The sequence below is a fragment of the Nerophis lumbriciformis genome, linkage group LG13, assembly GCF_033978685.3.
Source record: "Nerophis lumbriciformis linkage group LG13, RoL_Nlum_v2.1, whole genome shotgun sequence".
NCBI lineage: Eukaryota > Metazoa > Chordata > Actinopteri > Syngnathiformes > Syngnathidae > Nerophis > Nerophis lumbriciformis.
In genome coordinates, this window is record NC_084560.2 from 42,977,921 (window position 1) to 42,993,763 (window position 15,843).

At 40.4% G+C, this 15,843-nt stretch overlaps 1 protein-coding gene across 2 annotated transcripts in view; it reads right to left on the reverse strand.

The window, feature by feature from the left end:
* Nucleotides 1-506: 506 nt before the first annotated feature.
* Nucleotides 507-15,843, reverse strand: part of asmtl (acetylserotonin O-methyltransferase-like) — a 28,927-nt gene continuing 13,590 nt past the window's right edge. The window contains exons 5-15 of one of the 2 annotated variants that reach the window (XM_061970744.1): nt 15,728-15,792; nt 15,588-15,652; nt 15,411-15,516; nt 12,792-13,158; nt 12,544-12,700; nt 12,252-12,454; nt 10,588-10,720; nt 5,067-5,207; nt 4,867-4,989; nt 876-1,105; nt 507-696 (exon numbers count right to left, since the gene is read on the reverse strand). In XM_061970744.1, coding sequence (XP_061826728.1) covers nt 900-1,105; nt 4,867-4,989; nt 5,067-5,207; nt 10,588-10,720; nt 12,252-12,454; nt 12,544-12,700; nt 12,792-13,158; nt 15,411-15,516; nt 15,588-15,652; nt 15,728-15,792 — 1,566 coding nt within the window. In that variant the 3' untranslated portion in view covers nt 507-696; nt 876-899. Of the gene's footprint in view, nt 1,106-4,866; nt 4,990-5,066; nt 5,208-10,587; nt 10,721-12,251; nt 12,455-12,543; nt 12,701-12,791; nt 13,159-15,410; nt 15,517-15,587; nt 15,653-15,727; nt 15,793-15,843 lie in introns of both variants that reach the window. The other variant, XM_061970743.1, reaches the window with a different exon arrangement.

The window sequence follows — 15,843 nt, forward strand, 5'->3', positions numbered from 1 at the left end:
ATGACACATTGTGCAAGACATCTTTGTTGATAACATTTGTATCATTGCTTGGCCAAAATTGGTGACTCTCTCTTGAACTTTCCACCACCAAATGGTTGATATAGTTGCAATTCCCTAACGTCACCACTAGGTGCAGTAGGTAAGGTTGTATTTTTGCCTCATCCTTCACTTTAAGCGTGAGTGAAGAATGCACTACAGACCTGGAGATGATACACAATTATCTGCTCACAGACGCTACCTGGTGGTTGTTTAAGCACACTGCAGCTAGTCCAGGATAGTCCCACTTCTTAATGCTTCAGTCAGACGCAGGATTCTCACAGTAATGAAGGAACGTACAACCCTACCTACTGTAGAGCTCCTATACTGCACCCAAATGCATTTTAGAATGCATTAAAAGGAGGAGCACAGTACATAGTGTATAACCTAAACGAGGTGCGGATGTTGTGCACATTTCCAATATTGAATTCTTCTGGCCAATCAATTTACACGTGTGAGTTTATTCTTGTCACAGTTTAAAGGCGATAAAAGCGTCCAGGAAGTTCATGGTGTGAACCCCGAGCGCCCTCCCAGCAAGTCTGCATACTGGCGCTGCGTCCTCTCCAGACCCTCGGTCTGGACCAGCATGTTGAGGGACTGCAGGGCCGAGTAAAGGGGACCGCTCGTCCAACATGGTCTCAGCGATGAGGACCGCGCGGCCTGCATGTTCAACGCAAAGGAGGGCGGACAGTGTCTGAGCGTTAAAACGTGATTTCGACACATTGGCTGAAGATGTCCCCTTGCCTCTAGTCGCCAAAAGCGCCTTCTAACGTGTGGTGCTGTGTTTAGGGACCTGTTCGGCTTGTAAATGTCGATCAAAAAAACAAAACCAACTTGACCTTTGTCGCGGCGGTGGTGTAAAGTTACACTTTGACGCAGAGCATGGCATCCAGCAGGTTGCCCGTCTGTTTGATACCCGCGGCGATGAAGGCGTGGCTCTTCAAAAGCAGCTCGTATTCGCCGGCGCTCCTCTGCCTGCCCTCGCTCATGCTGAGGGCCTGGAGCAGCCCGCGACTCGGCCCTGTTCTACCCTCGTCCAGGAAGATCTCGCTCAGCAGGAGCCCGCAACCTGCGCGTACAGATTTTAGCGAGGCTTTTTAGCCTGAACCATTCAAATGTCAGTGGCAAGAAAATTGGATTTGTTTAAGCATGAGGTTCATTCACGCAGGAAGTCACTGTGCTTACATGGCATTAGCAAGGATGTCATTATTGGGCTAGTTTGACTAAAATACGATTTCTAAGAAATAGGGGTGTAACGGTACACAAAAATTTCGGTTCGGTACGTACCTCGGTTTAGCAGCATTTTCGGTACAGTAAGAAAACAACAAAATAACAATTTTTTGGTTATTTATTTACCAAATTTGTAAACAATGGCTTTATCCTTTTAACATTGGGAACACTATAATAATTCTGCCCACATTAATCAAGATTAAACTGCCTCAAGTTGTTGCTCAGATTAAATAAAATGACACAACTTTTCTTCTACATATAAAAAGTGCAACATTAAACAGTTTCAACTCATCATGCTTAATTTATTCCAGCATTTGGGAAGCCTGTAGTTGATTTTTATTACGTAGATGTTATATTTTTATCAACATGTGATAGCAGGGACCCTGCCATTCAAAACTAGGCAGCTGCATTACTAATGATTAATTGAAAAAATAGTACAATAGCAATAGGATAGACCAGGGGTCGGCAACCCAAAATGTTGAAAGAGCCATATTAGACCAAAAATACAAAAACAAATCTGTCTGGAGCCGCAAAAATTAAAAAAATTAAAAGCCATATTACATACAGATAGTGTGTCTTGAGATATAAATTGAATTAAGAGGACTTAAAGGAAACTAAATGACCTCAAATATAGCTACAAATGAGGCATAATGATGCAATATGTACATATAGCTAGCCTAAATAGCATGTTAGCATCGATTAGCTTGCAGTCATGCAGTGACCAAATATGTCTGATTAGCACTCCACACAAGTCAATAACGTCAACAAAACTCACCTTTCATGCACAACGTTAAAAGTTTGGTGGACAAAATGAGACAGAAAAAGAAGTGGCATAAAACACGTCCTAGAAAGTCGGAGAAAATTATACATGTAAACAAACTACGGTGAGTTCAAGGACCGCCAAAATTAGTAGGACAAAACGGCGCTCGCCAAATACTCGAATCAGTGAAGCATGTTTAATATAAACAGTGTGATTTGTAACAATTAGGGAGGCTTGTGTCATGTTTGTCCTCCTACATAAACCAAAAATAAAACAAAAAATAAAAAATTTTCCCCTCATCTTTTTCCATTTTTTAAAAAGCTCCAGAGAGCCACGAGGGCGGCGCTAAAGAGCCGCATGCGGCTCTAGAGCCGCGGGTTGCCGACCCCTGGGATAGACTATTCATCCCTGAACACCATGGAGTTCATGTAGACTTAATGATGCACTTACATTATTATATCAACTATCAGAGACAGAAACTCTTCATTTAACATAATGTCCTTTTTTGCTGCTTCAACACAGCTCAATCAACACAGAAAAAGGTAAAGTGAAATAACAGACAGACAGGGCTTTGCTGTCCGTAACACACACACACAACGTTACGCTAAAAGCGAATTAGCCTTCACCTCAAGCCAGGAGCGAGCTGAGCTGCCTTTTATATTTCTAGAAGGTCAACGGGCTCATAGTGATGTTACTAGTAGTTGACTGGGAGGTGTTTATTATCATTTGGGGAGAGTCCGCTGCCTGATGATTACCTGCTAAACGCTAAGCACTGACTACATGCGCTCTGAATACGCACTGCTGATTGGCTGTTACCGCTCTGCGTGTAACCAATCAGATGGTTGTGTGGGTGGGACAATGCTGGGTGCTGTGTAGAGGACTGACAGAGACAAGAGGCAGAAAGCGGAGCAGCTTGTTAAGACTTTAGCTTAGGCGGCTACTTCAGATGTTCGTGTGGAAACTCGTTCGGTACACCTCTGAACCGAACCGAAACCCCCGTACCGAAACGGTTCAATACAAATACACGTACCGTTACACCCCTACTAAGAAACCTACAAATACCTCCTATTGGGGGTTTTTTCCCCCAATAAAACGCATTGTGGAAAACCCTGAAAACCGTGCCAAAACAATCAAAAATGGAAGAGAACCAGCGTCTCTAATGACTCATTAATTTGACAGTAATTTACTAATTTTATCCAAGAAGAGACTGAGGGCAGAAAAAAACAATACAATTGATTGCAGCAGAAAAGTGGAGAGTGTGGCGTGTAATACTGCAGCATCCAGAGCTGATGTACAGCAATAGGGAAAGCTTATGAAGCAATGTGTCCAGAATTTTTATCCGAAAAGAGACTGAGGACAAAAACAAAGAGGGGCACTGCGGGAAAGTGTAGTGTGTGTGGTATAAGAAGAAATTTTGACCAAAAGAAGACTGAGGGCAGTGATAAAACAGAGCACTGTGGCAAAGTGGAGACTGTGAAGTTTTATCCAGAGCTAATGCATAGAAACAGGGAAAGCTAACAATGCAATGTGTTCTGGAAATCTTATCCAAAGGGAGACTGAGGGCAGTGAGAAAGGGGGCACTGCAGCACATTGGAGACTGTAGAGTTAAGTAATTGCAGCGACTGGAAATAAGAAACATTGTGTCCATAAATTGTTTGTAAAAGGAGATTGAGGGCAGTGAGAAAACTGAGCAGTGCAGCATAAGTGGAGAGGGTGGAGTATAAAACTGCCGCATTCAGAGCTTATGTAAAGCAATCGGGAAATCTTATAATATAATGTGTCCTAAAATCATATCCAAGAGGAGATTGAGGACAGTGAGTAAACGGACCACTGTGGCAAAGTGAAGAGGGGGAGTATAATACTGCAGCATCCAGAGCTAATGTACAGCAATAGGGAACGCATATGATAGAATCTGTCCGGAAATGTTGTCCAAGCAGAGACTGAGGGCACTGTAGCAAAGTTGAGACTGTGAGGTATAATAATGCGGCGACCAAAGCCATGAAACATGGCAAAAAGTTAGCCAAAAGAAGACTAAGGGCAGTGATAAAACAAAGCCATGAAGCAAAGTGGAGACTGTGAGGTTTTATCCAGAGCTAGTGCATAGAAACAGGGAAAGCTAATGTGTTCTGGAAATCTTATCCAAGAGGAGACTGAGGGCAGTGAGATAGCGGGGCACTGCAGCACATATGGAGACTGTGGAGTAAAATAATTGCAGAGACTAAAGATAAGAAACATGCCAGGAATTGTGTCTAGAAATTTTATCTAAAAAGGAGATTGAGGGCAGTGAGAAAGCGGGGTACTTCAGCAAATTGGAGACTGAGGAGTATAATAATTGCAGTGACCAAAGATAAGAAACATGGCAGGAAATGTGTCCAGAAATGTTATCTAAAAGGAGATTGAGGGCAGTGAGAAAACTGAGTGGAGAGGGTGGAGTATAATACTACTGCATCTAGAGCTTATGTACAGCAATAGGGAAAGCTTGTGATAGAATTTGTTCTTTTTATCCAAGATGAGACTGAGAAAACCGAGCACTGCAGCCAAGTGGAAACTGTGGAGTATAATACTGCAGCGATCAAAGCCAAGAAACGTGGCAAGAAATGTGTCCTGAAATGTTATCCAAGAGGAGACTGCGGGCAGCAAAAAAAATGGACCGCTGCATCAAAGTAGAGACTGTGGAGTAATATATTGCAGTGATCATTGTAAAGGCACGGCAACAGGGTAAGCTAATGTTAGCATGCATGTTTTTTTCCTATCATTCGTACATCTATGATAGAAACGGTCGTACAAAATGGTAGTGAGAGTACGACTTGGGTGTGCGTGTCCAGTTCTGTGTAGTTTACCTGGCGTGCACATCTCTGCGATTCTGCCCAGCAATAAGTGCACTTTCTCATCGGAGCAGTCGTGGAGAATTCTAGAAAGGATGTACAAGTCGGCTTTGGGTAAAGCATCTTTGAAGAAGTCTCCTGTTGAGCAGAGATGCTTTAGCGTGCACAATGGAGGTTAGTTGAGCCACTAACAACAATGATAATAATAATAATACCTGACACGAACGTAACCCTGTCTTCAGCGCACGGCGAATGGAAATGATGAGTCATTTCGATAACGGTCGGTAAGTCGAACACAGTCACAGACATCCCGGGGTGAGCTCTGGTGATCTCAGCAGCCATGGCACCTGTACAGCCTTCCAAAAAACACACAGCGAGGCATTCAAGGTGGCGTCTGAAGCAGGGTCTCTGCAGGTTTCACCATGTCAAATATAAGACTTTTTTTAAGACTATCCTGAAAATAATGTAAGACCATTTCACATCCATACGGATAAAAAAATACAAAGTACCGTATTTTTCGGACAATAAGTGGCAGTTTTTTTCATAGTTTGGCCGGGGGTGCGACTTATACTCAGGAGCGACTTATGTGTGAAATGATGAACACATTAGCGTAAAATATCAAATATTATTATTTAGCTCATTCACGTAAGAGACTAGACCAGGGGTCGGCAGCCTTTACCAGTCAAAGAGCCATTTTGACCAGTTTCACAAATTATAGAAAACAATGGGAGCCGCAAAAATTTTTGAAATTTTAAATGAATTAACACTGCATAAAAAGTTTTTTTTTCGCTCTGCATAAACCAGGGGTCTCAGACACGCCGCCCACACCTTTTGTATGGAATTTGTAAGCTGGTGCGGTACGGGGGTTTTAAATTAATAGCATTAGTCAGCGTCATGCGTACCGTGATGGTACAGCATATAACGCCCACCACAACCAGCGTGCCTGATCAGCCACATGTTGTATGGGGCTTCCGCTTGCTCAAGTAGGTGACAGCAAGGCATATTTGCTCAACAGCCACACAGGTTACACTGACGGTGGCGGTATAAAAAAAACTTTAACACTCTTACTAATAATGCGCCACACTGTGAACCCACACCAAACAAGAATGACAAACACATTTCGGGAGAACATCTGCACCGTAACACAACATAAACACAACAGGACAAATACCCAGAATCCCATGCAGCCCTAACTCTTCCGGGATACATTATACACCCCCGCTACCAAACCCCGCCCACCTCAACCGACGCACAGAGAGGGGGGGGGGGGGGTTGATGTGTGAGGGAGCATGCTTGGGCTGGGGGCGGGGCGGGGTTTGGTGGTAGCAGCGGTGTATAATGTAGCCCGGAAGAGTCAGGGCTGCATGGGATTATGGGTGTTTGTTCTGTTGTGTTTATGTGTTTGTCATTCTTGTTTGGTTTTGGTTCAAAGTGTGGCGCATTATTAGTAAGAGTGTTAAAGTTGTTTTATATGGTCACCGTCAGTGTAACCTGTGTGGCTGTTGACCAAGTATGCTTTGCTGTCACGTACGTGTGCAAACAGCAGATGTATATTGTATAACAAGTGTTGGGTTGGCACGCTGTTAATACAGATTGTAGAGGGCGCCAAATGATGTACAGTCATGGCACGCCCTTATTATAGCTGTAAGGGTGAAAATCGGTAAATATTAAAATATTAAAGTTTTCTACGAGAGGCACTGATATCCGGAAGTCTCACGGGAAAATTGGGGGGTTCCGCAAGTAAGCTGCTGAGCCGCATCAGAGTGATCAAAGAGCCGCATGCGGCTCCGGAGCCGCGGGTTGCCGACCCCTGGACTAGACGTATAAGATTTCATGGGATTTAGCGATTAGGAGTGACAGATTGTTTGGTAAACGTATAGCATGTTCTATATGTTATAGTTATTTGAATGACTCTTACCATAATATGTTACGTTAACATACCAGTTGGTTATTTATGCCTCATATAACGTAGCAGCATGGGTAACATTAGCTGTGATGCTGGCGCAGTGGTGCGAGTGGTAATACGAGAGAAAGAAGGTGCGAATCTGGTAACAAATGAAGGAAGATTTAATTCCCAAGAAAAACAACACGGGGTCCATCGTCTGGCGGTTGTTTGGCTTCAAGCGGGAAGATGTCGAACAAGTATGCGGCAAAAGCGTTGCTACAAAAAGTAGCACCTACTGCTAATTTGTAGCATCATTTGAAAAGTCACCCGCTAGAGAATGAAGAGTGCTTGAAACTCCGCATGTCAACATCTCCGGCCGGTGCCACACCAACAAAATGCCGAAGCAACCATTTCCACATCAACACCGTATGAAAAAATAGTCAACAACAGAAGGAGATAACGTCCGCAGGAACCTACCACATAGCGAAAGACATAAACCATTGGATTTCCTATTATGCAGCTCATTTTTATTTGACACTTATTGAAATATCTTGTGTGACATCATGCACAAAAGTGCATTTTATTTGTTTTTAACTATTGTAGTGGCATTCTGTACAAAAAGTGCACTTTAATTTAGTGTTGTTTTGATATGTCATCTTAGTGACATCATGCACAAAAGTGCACTAATAGCTTGTTTTAAAATGTCTCTGACAATCTTGCACTTTCTGTTTTGGAAATGACATGAATGTTTGTGCCACTGCTTAATAACTCTTTAATAAATACACTTTTGGTCAATTGACCTTCCGTATTTTTCGGACAAAAGTCGCAGTTTTTTTCATAGTTTGGCCCGGGGGTGCGACTTATACTCAGGAGCGACTTATGTGTGAAATGATTGACACATTATAATATTATTGATCTCATTGACGTAAGAGACTAGACGTATAAGATTTCATGGGATTTAGCGATTAGGAGTGACAGATTGTTTGGTAAACGTATAGCATGTTCTATATGTTATAGTTATTTGAATGACTCTTACCATAATATGTTACGTTAACATACCAGTTGGTTATTTATGCCTCATATAACGTACACTTATTCAGCCTGTTGTTCACTATTCTTGATTTATTTTAAATTGCCTTTCAAATGTCTATTCTTGCTGTTGGCTTTTATCAAATACATTTCCCCCAAAAATGCGACTTATACTCCAGTGCGACTTATATATGTTTTTTTCCCTTCTTTATTATGAATTTTTGGCCGGTGCGACTTATGCTCCGAAAAATACGGTAAACATCTCATATTGATGCCCTTCGGCAATTGCCGCCACTTAACCCACGTACCACTCCTTTGGGAGGGTTACTTTGTAAAGCGTTTGTGGCGTTTTAGCATCTTTTGACACAGACTTATCCCGGATTTTTTACTTTTACATTATTATTTCATTCACTTTCACCGCCATGTTTACAAACGCTTCCCTCCTCCATAGCTGCACACCTGGGTACTAAACACTTTGTACGTTTTCCATCCACCGGCTTCAACCATGCATTAAATTGATCGTTCAGGAGACACAAATCCTTGAACTTTTACTTACCCATGTTAAGCAAGTCATTTTGTTGTAACTTATGGGTTATATAGTTCATGTGTGATGATCATTCATAATTTGCATACTTGATTTAATTGCTGATCTATTGTTATTTACAGTTAAAAAGAGTTCAAAGGGAATTGATTTGATTTACACATGTATTTGATATGGATTATTTGAGAAACACTGACACTGAATTGAGTTGTTTTCTACTTCATAGCCTAACAAAGGGTTAACAAAGATACTGCACGTTCCACAATTCATTGCGGCAAACCGGATGTAAAAAAAAGACCGGGAGCAGGTGCATTGTGGTTGTTGAGATTGAGCATTACGAGCCTACGGGTGAATGAATGAACGACAGATAACAAGATAAAAGGATCGATTTGTACTGTTTTGTATGCCCATTTTTTTCTTATATAAAGTACAACTTTATTTACCGTATTTTTCGGACTATAAGTCGCAGTTTTTTTCATAGTTTGACCAGGCTCCAGTGCGATTTATATATGTTTTTTTCCTTCTTTATTATGCATTTTCGGCAGGTGCGACTTATACTCCGGTGCGACTTATACTCCGAAAAATACGGTACACATTTCCGACGTCCTGTCCAATACTTTGATCGTAGTTAATCTACACATTTGGCTTTGCTGCGGACTTTCGTTATGCTAACTAAGCTGTCATCACACAGCTGCGCGCGCACAACAATAGCTGGTGGCGTTTGATATATTCTGACCGAGCAGCACAGTTAGCTCCACCGTGTAGTTACGTTATAGCGTCCTAAAGAAGCGAAACATTTCAAAGCCAGACTGAAGTTTATGCACGTTTTAAATAAAAGTAACATCAATAGATTTTTAAAGGGGAACATTATCACCAGACCTATGTAAGCGTCAATATATACCTTGATGTTGCAGAAAAAAGACCATATATTTTTTTTACCGATTTCCGAACTCTAAATGGGTGAATTTTGGCGAATTAAACGCCTTTCTATTATTCGCTCTCGGAGCAATGACGTCACGTTGTGACGTCACATCGGGAAGCAATCCGCCATTTTCTCACTTTCGTCGGTGTGTTGTCGGACGGTGTAACAACACGAACAGGGACGAATTCAAGTTGCACCAGTGGCCCAAAGATGCGAAAGTGGCAAGAAATTGGACGAAATTTGTTCAAAATACGAGGCTGTGGGGAAAGCCGACGAAATGGTCAGTCGTTTGTTCCGCACACTTTACCGACGAAAGCTATGCTACGACAGAGATGGCAAGAATGTGTGGATATCCTGCGACACTCAAAGCAGATGCTGACATCAACTCCAAAACTGGACAGATCAGCTTTCAGGAAAAGAGAGCGGGTGAGGGTATGTCTACAGAATATATTAATTGATGAAAACTTTATTCATTACTCGCAGTTTTATGTAAATTATTATACATAAACTGTGTTTACCAATAATTTAGCTTAAAAACATTTAAATGCAGACAGCCCTGAAATGGGCTGTCTGCACTCTCAAAGTGCATGTTGTTGCCAAATGTATTTCATATGCTGTAAACCTAGTTCATAGATGTTAGTTTCCTTTAATGCCAAACAAACACATACCAATCGTTGGTTAGAAGGCGATCGCCAAATTCGTCCTCGCTTTCTCCCGTGTCGCTGGCTGTCGTGTCGTTTTCGTCGGTTTCGCTTGCATACGGTTCAAACCGATATGGCTCAATAGCTTCAGTTTCTTCTTCAATTTTGTTTTCGCTACCTGCCTCCACACTACAACCATCTGTTTCAATACATTCGTAATCTGTTGAATCGCTTAAGCCGCTGAAATCCGAGTCTGAATCCGAGCTAATGTCGCTATAGCTTGCTGTTTTATCCGCCATGTTTGTTTGTATTGGCATCACTGTGTGACGTCACAGGAAAATGGACGGGTGTATATAACGATGGTTAAAATCAGACACTTTGAAGCTTTTTTTAGGGATATTGCGTGATGGGTAAAATTTTGAAAAAAACTTCGAAAAATAAAATAAGCCACTGGGAACTGATTTGTAATGGTTTTAACCCTTCTGAAATTGTGATAATGTTCCCCTTTAAGATTTTAGGATAATTTTAGACATTTTAAGGACTTAACTTCAAATTATTGGATTCAAGACGTTTTTAGACTTTTTAAGACCCCGCGAATACCCTGTGAAGATTGAAGAACTTCATGTTGATAAAACATCCTTGAGATGAAATTCTATGATTAAAAAAAAATGCTAGTGTTCCCCTTGAAAATGAAATGAATGGCGAGACTATTTATTACCTCCGAGGTCACAGGCGGTCTTAAATGCGGACAGGTCAAAGGCTGTCGCCACCGCTCTTCCCGTCACTTTGGCGATGTTGTCCATGGCCTTCATGAACCTCAATTTGACTTCCTGGCCGCTGTAGACGGTATCCTGCCAAACCAAAAGATGCAACAACATGGTGACCTCTCTCAGGGGGGATGTAGAGGACATCAAGACCAGTGAGTCTCAAACTGCGGTACGTGTACCACTAATGCATACCTGCCAACTTTTGAAATCAGAAAAACCTAGTAGCCAGGGTCCAGGGGCCGCAGGCCCCGGTAGGTCCAGGACAAAGTCCTGGTGGGGGGTTCAGGCTTCGCCCCCCGACGCAAAATGATTATTAGCATTCAGACAGGTTAAAATGTTGCTAAAACCATCACTTTTCTATCAGTCACAGTGACTTTTCAAAACAAAAATATTACAGCAAAAATCATATGGGTTGATTGACATGTTTATTCTGTAAGCTAACTTCAATAGTTTGAAATTATTTTGACAGTTAATGCCAGTTATCCTGTCAACCTTTCACAAGACTTCAATTTGTTAATTGAAAGTATAAACAGTATAAACACTTTTTACAGTAAACAAATGGTAAAACAGTACTAAACAATTCCATTAAAAAAAAAATTGGTGTCATTATTAACTTTCTGTCCAAGCTTGTATAATCTACTGCCTTGTTCAATTGTAAAAAATATTCTGTGCCTAAAATTCACATTTCTATCACAATTATCATACTGTAAACATGGTAAGCTAACTTCATTAAAATTAATAGTCCTGTCAATAGCATGGAATTACAATTCAAATGTAGTTTTTTTGTAAGCCTTTCAAAAGAATTCAATATATGAAAAATGAATGAAAATTAATTTAAGCCATCAGACACTTGAAAAGTGGCACATCACATCTCTAATGTAATCATTTTAACTTTTCAACAGAAATAGCACTGCAAAAATATTAAGGACATACTTCTGTATTTTGGTAGTTATGCTGTCAACATTTAACAAGATTTCTTCAACTTGGACTTGAAAGCATAAATAGTATAAACACTTTTAACAGTATAACAGTACTAAACAATTCCAATAGATAACATTGGTGTCATTACCTTTTTGTGGCTGAAATCCAAATTTAGCAACGGCATTAGACTTGTGTTTTTTTGTCCCAACGTGGTCTTTTACATCGCTAATTCCTCCGTGTCCGATCGAAAAATCTTGTCTGCACAAGGTGCAATTCGCGTAGTTTTCACCCTTTTTGGAACGGATAATTATTCCCGGATAGGCTTTTGAATATTCTTCACGGAATGACTGCAGTTTTCTTTTCGGTTTAAGACTCGTTTGCGATTTTTCTCCGGCTGATTCCATGATCGTTCGCTCGTTTGGAAACAATGGCAACAGGTGCCTCGTGCTTGGCAGCGGTGCTATAAATAGCCTCGCGCATGGCATTCGGAATGGCTCGATAGGAAGTTACGGGAAGCAGTGTCGATTGTCATTGTTGTTGAATAAAACTTAAAAAAAAAAATAATAATTTAATTAATGAAAAACCATATTTTTTATCACTGCAACCGTAACCCGGAATAGGTTGATGAAAACCGTACTAATTACGGGAAATCCGGAGTAGTTGGCAGGTATGCTAATATATAAATGACATTTACCTGAAACAAGTCGCCAGGATTCTTCCCGAAGGCCTTGTGGTGCTGGTTGGCGCCCTCCTGCACGGCGCTGTCCAGGTGGTTGAAGAGCGGCCAGACGGTGTCGTTGCAGTGTGCCATGTAGCCTAGCAGCGACCACGGGGCGTCGGACAGCAGAAAGCGTTTGGCCAGGTCCGTGTTCTCGTACACGGGGGGCGCCTCACACTCTGGACGTGGGAATAAAAACATGAGCGAAGTAAAACAGCCCAATTTAGAGAAGATGACGGTAGGAAAAAAAAAAAATTCTGGGACGAACTTGAAATCTTTAGCAGATTTAGCGAGACGCACGCCTCCAACAGACGCTCCGTTCCCTTTACGGAGGATTTCAGCTCTTGGGCCACCTGAGCTGCGTTAAGGGCCAGCCTGCGCTGGAGAAGGTCAAACACACCCATCTTGGAGGCAGTAAACAGTGCCTGAAAAAAGATTTGAAACAATTAAAAATAAAAATAAATCACAATAAAGTGAATTCAAACACAAAATAACACTGAAATGATCCCTGCTCACCTTGGAGGCTTTGAATCCATCCATCAGTGGAATGATTCTCTGCAAGTCCTCTCTGGCTTCTTCACTGTCCCCACACTCTCTGGGGTGGACATCATGTATCAACTGCCCCCTGCTGGTGGTAGACGGTAGCGTTTCCCCAGACTGACTGCATGCAGGCCGTGCTGCGTGCGTGCTTGACGAACTTAGCGGAGGCTGATTCGGAGCTGGACAGGGGGCAGCGTCGCCATGGCAACAGCGATTGTAGATGACGTCCAGCTGTTTGCAGAAGTGGTTGAGGGGGAAACCCACAACGTTGAGGAAGTCTCCGTGTACGTACTCCACCAACATGCCGCCTAGTGCCTGGATGCCATAGCCCCCCGCTTTGTCCCTAACACACACACACACACACACACAGCAAAATTAAATAAATGGAAAACAATCACAATGACATTAAATCAATAAAAATACCACAATATTATTTAAATTGTTATCATGTGAATGACAACCCTGACTGGGAATCAAACCCACACCCTCTCCTATTACAGAAGTGGGTGCAATTACATCAACAGAATCAAATATTAAATTAAATATATTGTTTTCATTTAAAAATAGACATTGGGCTTTAAATACATATATGTCTTGAAATACGTTATTAATATTTTCAAAATAACTATTTAAGTTTATTTCTTAATCAAATCAAATTCCTAATTAAATAGTTTTATTGATGTGATGGGCATTTATATATTTTTTATTTTGTAAGAAGGCTAAAATAAGGTGTCATTATTAGTTATAAGTGTCAACATTTTTGGCCTTTTTTCTATATGTGCCTTTTTAATTTATTTTTTAAATAAAAACTTTTTTTTTTAATTCAAATAAAAAAATTAATTGAAATTATAACCTTTTTTATGCCAAAACAAACTTAGCCAATTACATAAAATAATGTAATAGACATTGGGCTTTAAATACATATATGTCTTGAAATACGTTATTAATATTTTCAAAATAACTATTTAAGATTATTTCTTAATCAAATCAAAATCCTAATTAAATAGTTTTATTGATGTGATGGGCATTTATATATTTTTTATTTTGTAAGAAGACTAAAATAAGGTGTGTCATTATTAGTTATAAGTGTCAACATTTTGGTCTTTTTTCTATATGTGCCTTTTTAATTTATTTTTTAAATAAAAACTTTTTTTTTTTAAATTTAAATAAAAAAAATATTTGAAATTATAACCTTTTTTATGCCAAAACAAACTTAGCCAATTACATAAAATAAAGTGGACCAATACATGACTGAATTAATTAGCTTGCTGTATTTTTATACAATGGAGTTTCGAAAAATATTACCGGTATTTTGTAACTTATCGACATACTTGCCAACCTTGAGACCTCCGATTTCGGGAGGTGGGTGGTGGGGGCGTGGTCGGGGGTGGGGCTGGGCGTAGTTGGGGGCGTGGTTAAGAGGGGAGGAGTATATTGACAGCTAGAATTCACCAAGTCAAGTATTTCATACATACATATATATATATATATATATATATATATATATAAAATATATATATATATATATATATATAAAATCTCCTGATGATTGAGGGTACCCCCCCTCATGAAACAGGCCTGTAGAGATGAAATAGTCTTGTGATTTTTTTCCCACACATACATATATATATATATATATATCTACATCCTGAAAATATGCAAACAAAACTGTGTTTAGATAATTGATACTTCAAACTTGCATAAATTAATATTAAGGAATATAACATAACTTGGCTTCTGAGAGTTTCAAAATGTAATGTATAAAATTCTAAAGTTGTTGATAAACAAGCAATTATTTTAATAATTAAATATGGTCATTTTAAATGAATTATTATGATAATTTAAAATCAATTATTTCAAATATGTTCATTTTAATGTATAATTCTATGGCTGGATGTAACAAGGAGTCACGAAAAAATACAAATAAAAATACAATTAATTTTGATGTTTTTAGCAAAATATTAAAAAAATGTATTTAGTTTTTGTTTTTTTTAATTAATAAATATATTTATTTTTAGGTAAAATGAACATAATAATACAATTTATCTCTAGTCTGGATGATTTAGTTCTTGTCACCCTGTTGTCCTCCCGTCATGAAAAAAGGCTGTCCTCACTCAGGTCCGCATGGAGCTGGAGGGGGCGTGGCTTCCAGCTCCGGCTGAAAATCGGGAGATTTTCGGGAGAATATTTGTCCCGGGAGGTTTTCGGGAGAGGCGCTGAATTTCGGGAGTCTCCCGGAAAATTCGGGAGGGTTGGCAAGTATGCTTATCGATGAGACGGTAATTACACTGAATCTTGTAATTGAATGCATTAATGGACAATGTATTACATTGTTACACATTTTATTGAAGGCATTCATATTTTAATGAGCTTTATGTTTATTTAAGGTTGGCAAAAAGGCCCCTCAGGATTGTTGTATTAACCTCCTGATTGATGCATGGAGCATCGCCCCCTACAGGTGAGAGCCTATAGGAGGCGAATTGTCTCTGCTGCTAAAGTCCAACTAAAGTTGACCTAAACAGGCGCAAACACAGTCAATCAAAGTTCAAAAGTGTCCTCCTCAAGTGACTTCCTGCTGCGCTCATCAACACTCACATGGGTTCGCCACTGTCGATGTACTCCCACAGCAAGTCCTCGGAGAGGTCGGCGAACTTCACCTTGGTTTCTTCGTAGAAGTCCACTATCTGGTAATCAACCTCATCTGGGGCCAAAAGAGCCGGCTTTTGATTCACGTAAAAATTGCCAAAAAAAGTCTCACGGAACGTCACTTACTTTCTTTGTCGTGGCAGAGGACGACGGCGACCCCTGTGAAGACGCTGTGCTCCTTCCCGCTCAACCTGTAGCAGAACAGTACCGGTAAACAAACGGTTACCGATCCATCTCTATTCACCATCTCATAAGTTCAAACAGACCGTGAGAGCATCCTGTACGCATCTTGCTTGTCCCGTGGCTTCTCCAGAATCATGCCGTCTACACTCTACGGACGGTAGAGGAGCACATCAATAGATAGCATGCAAGAAAACAGCAT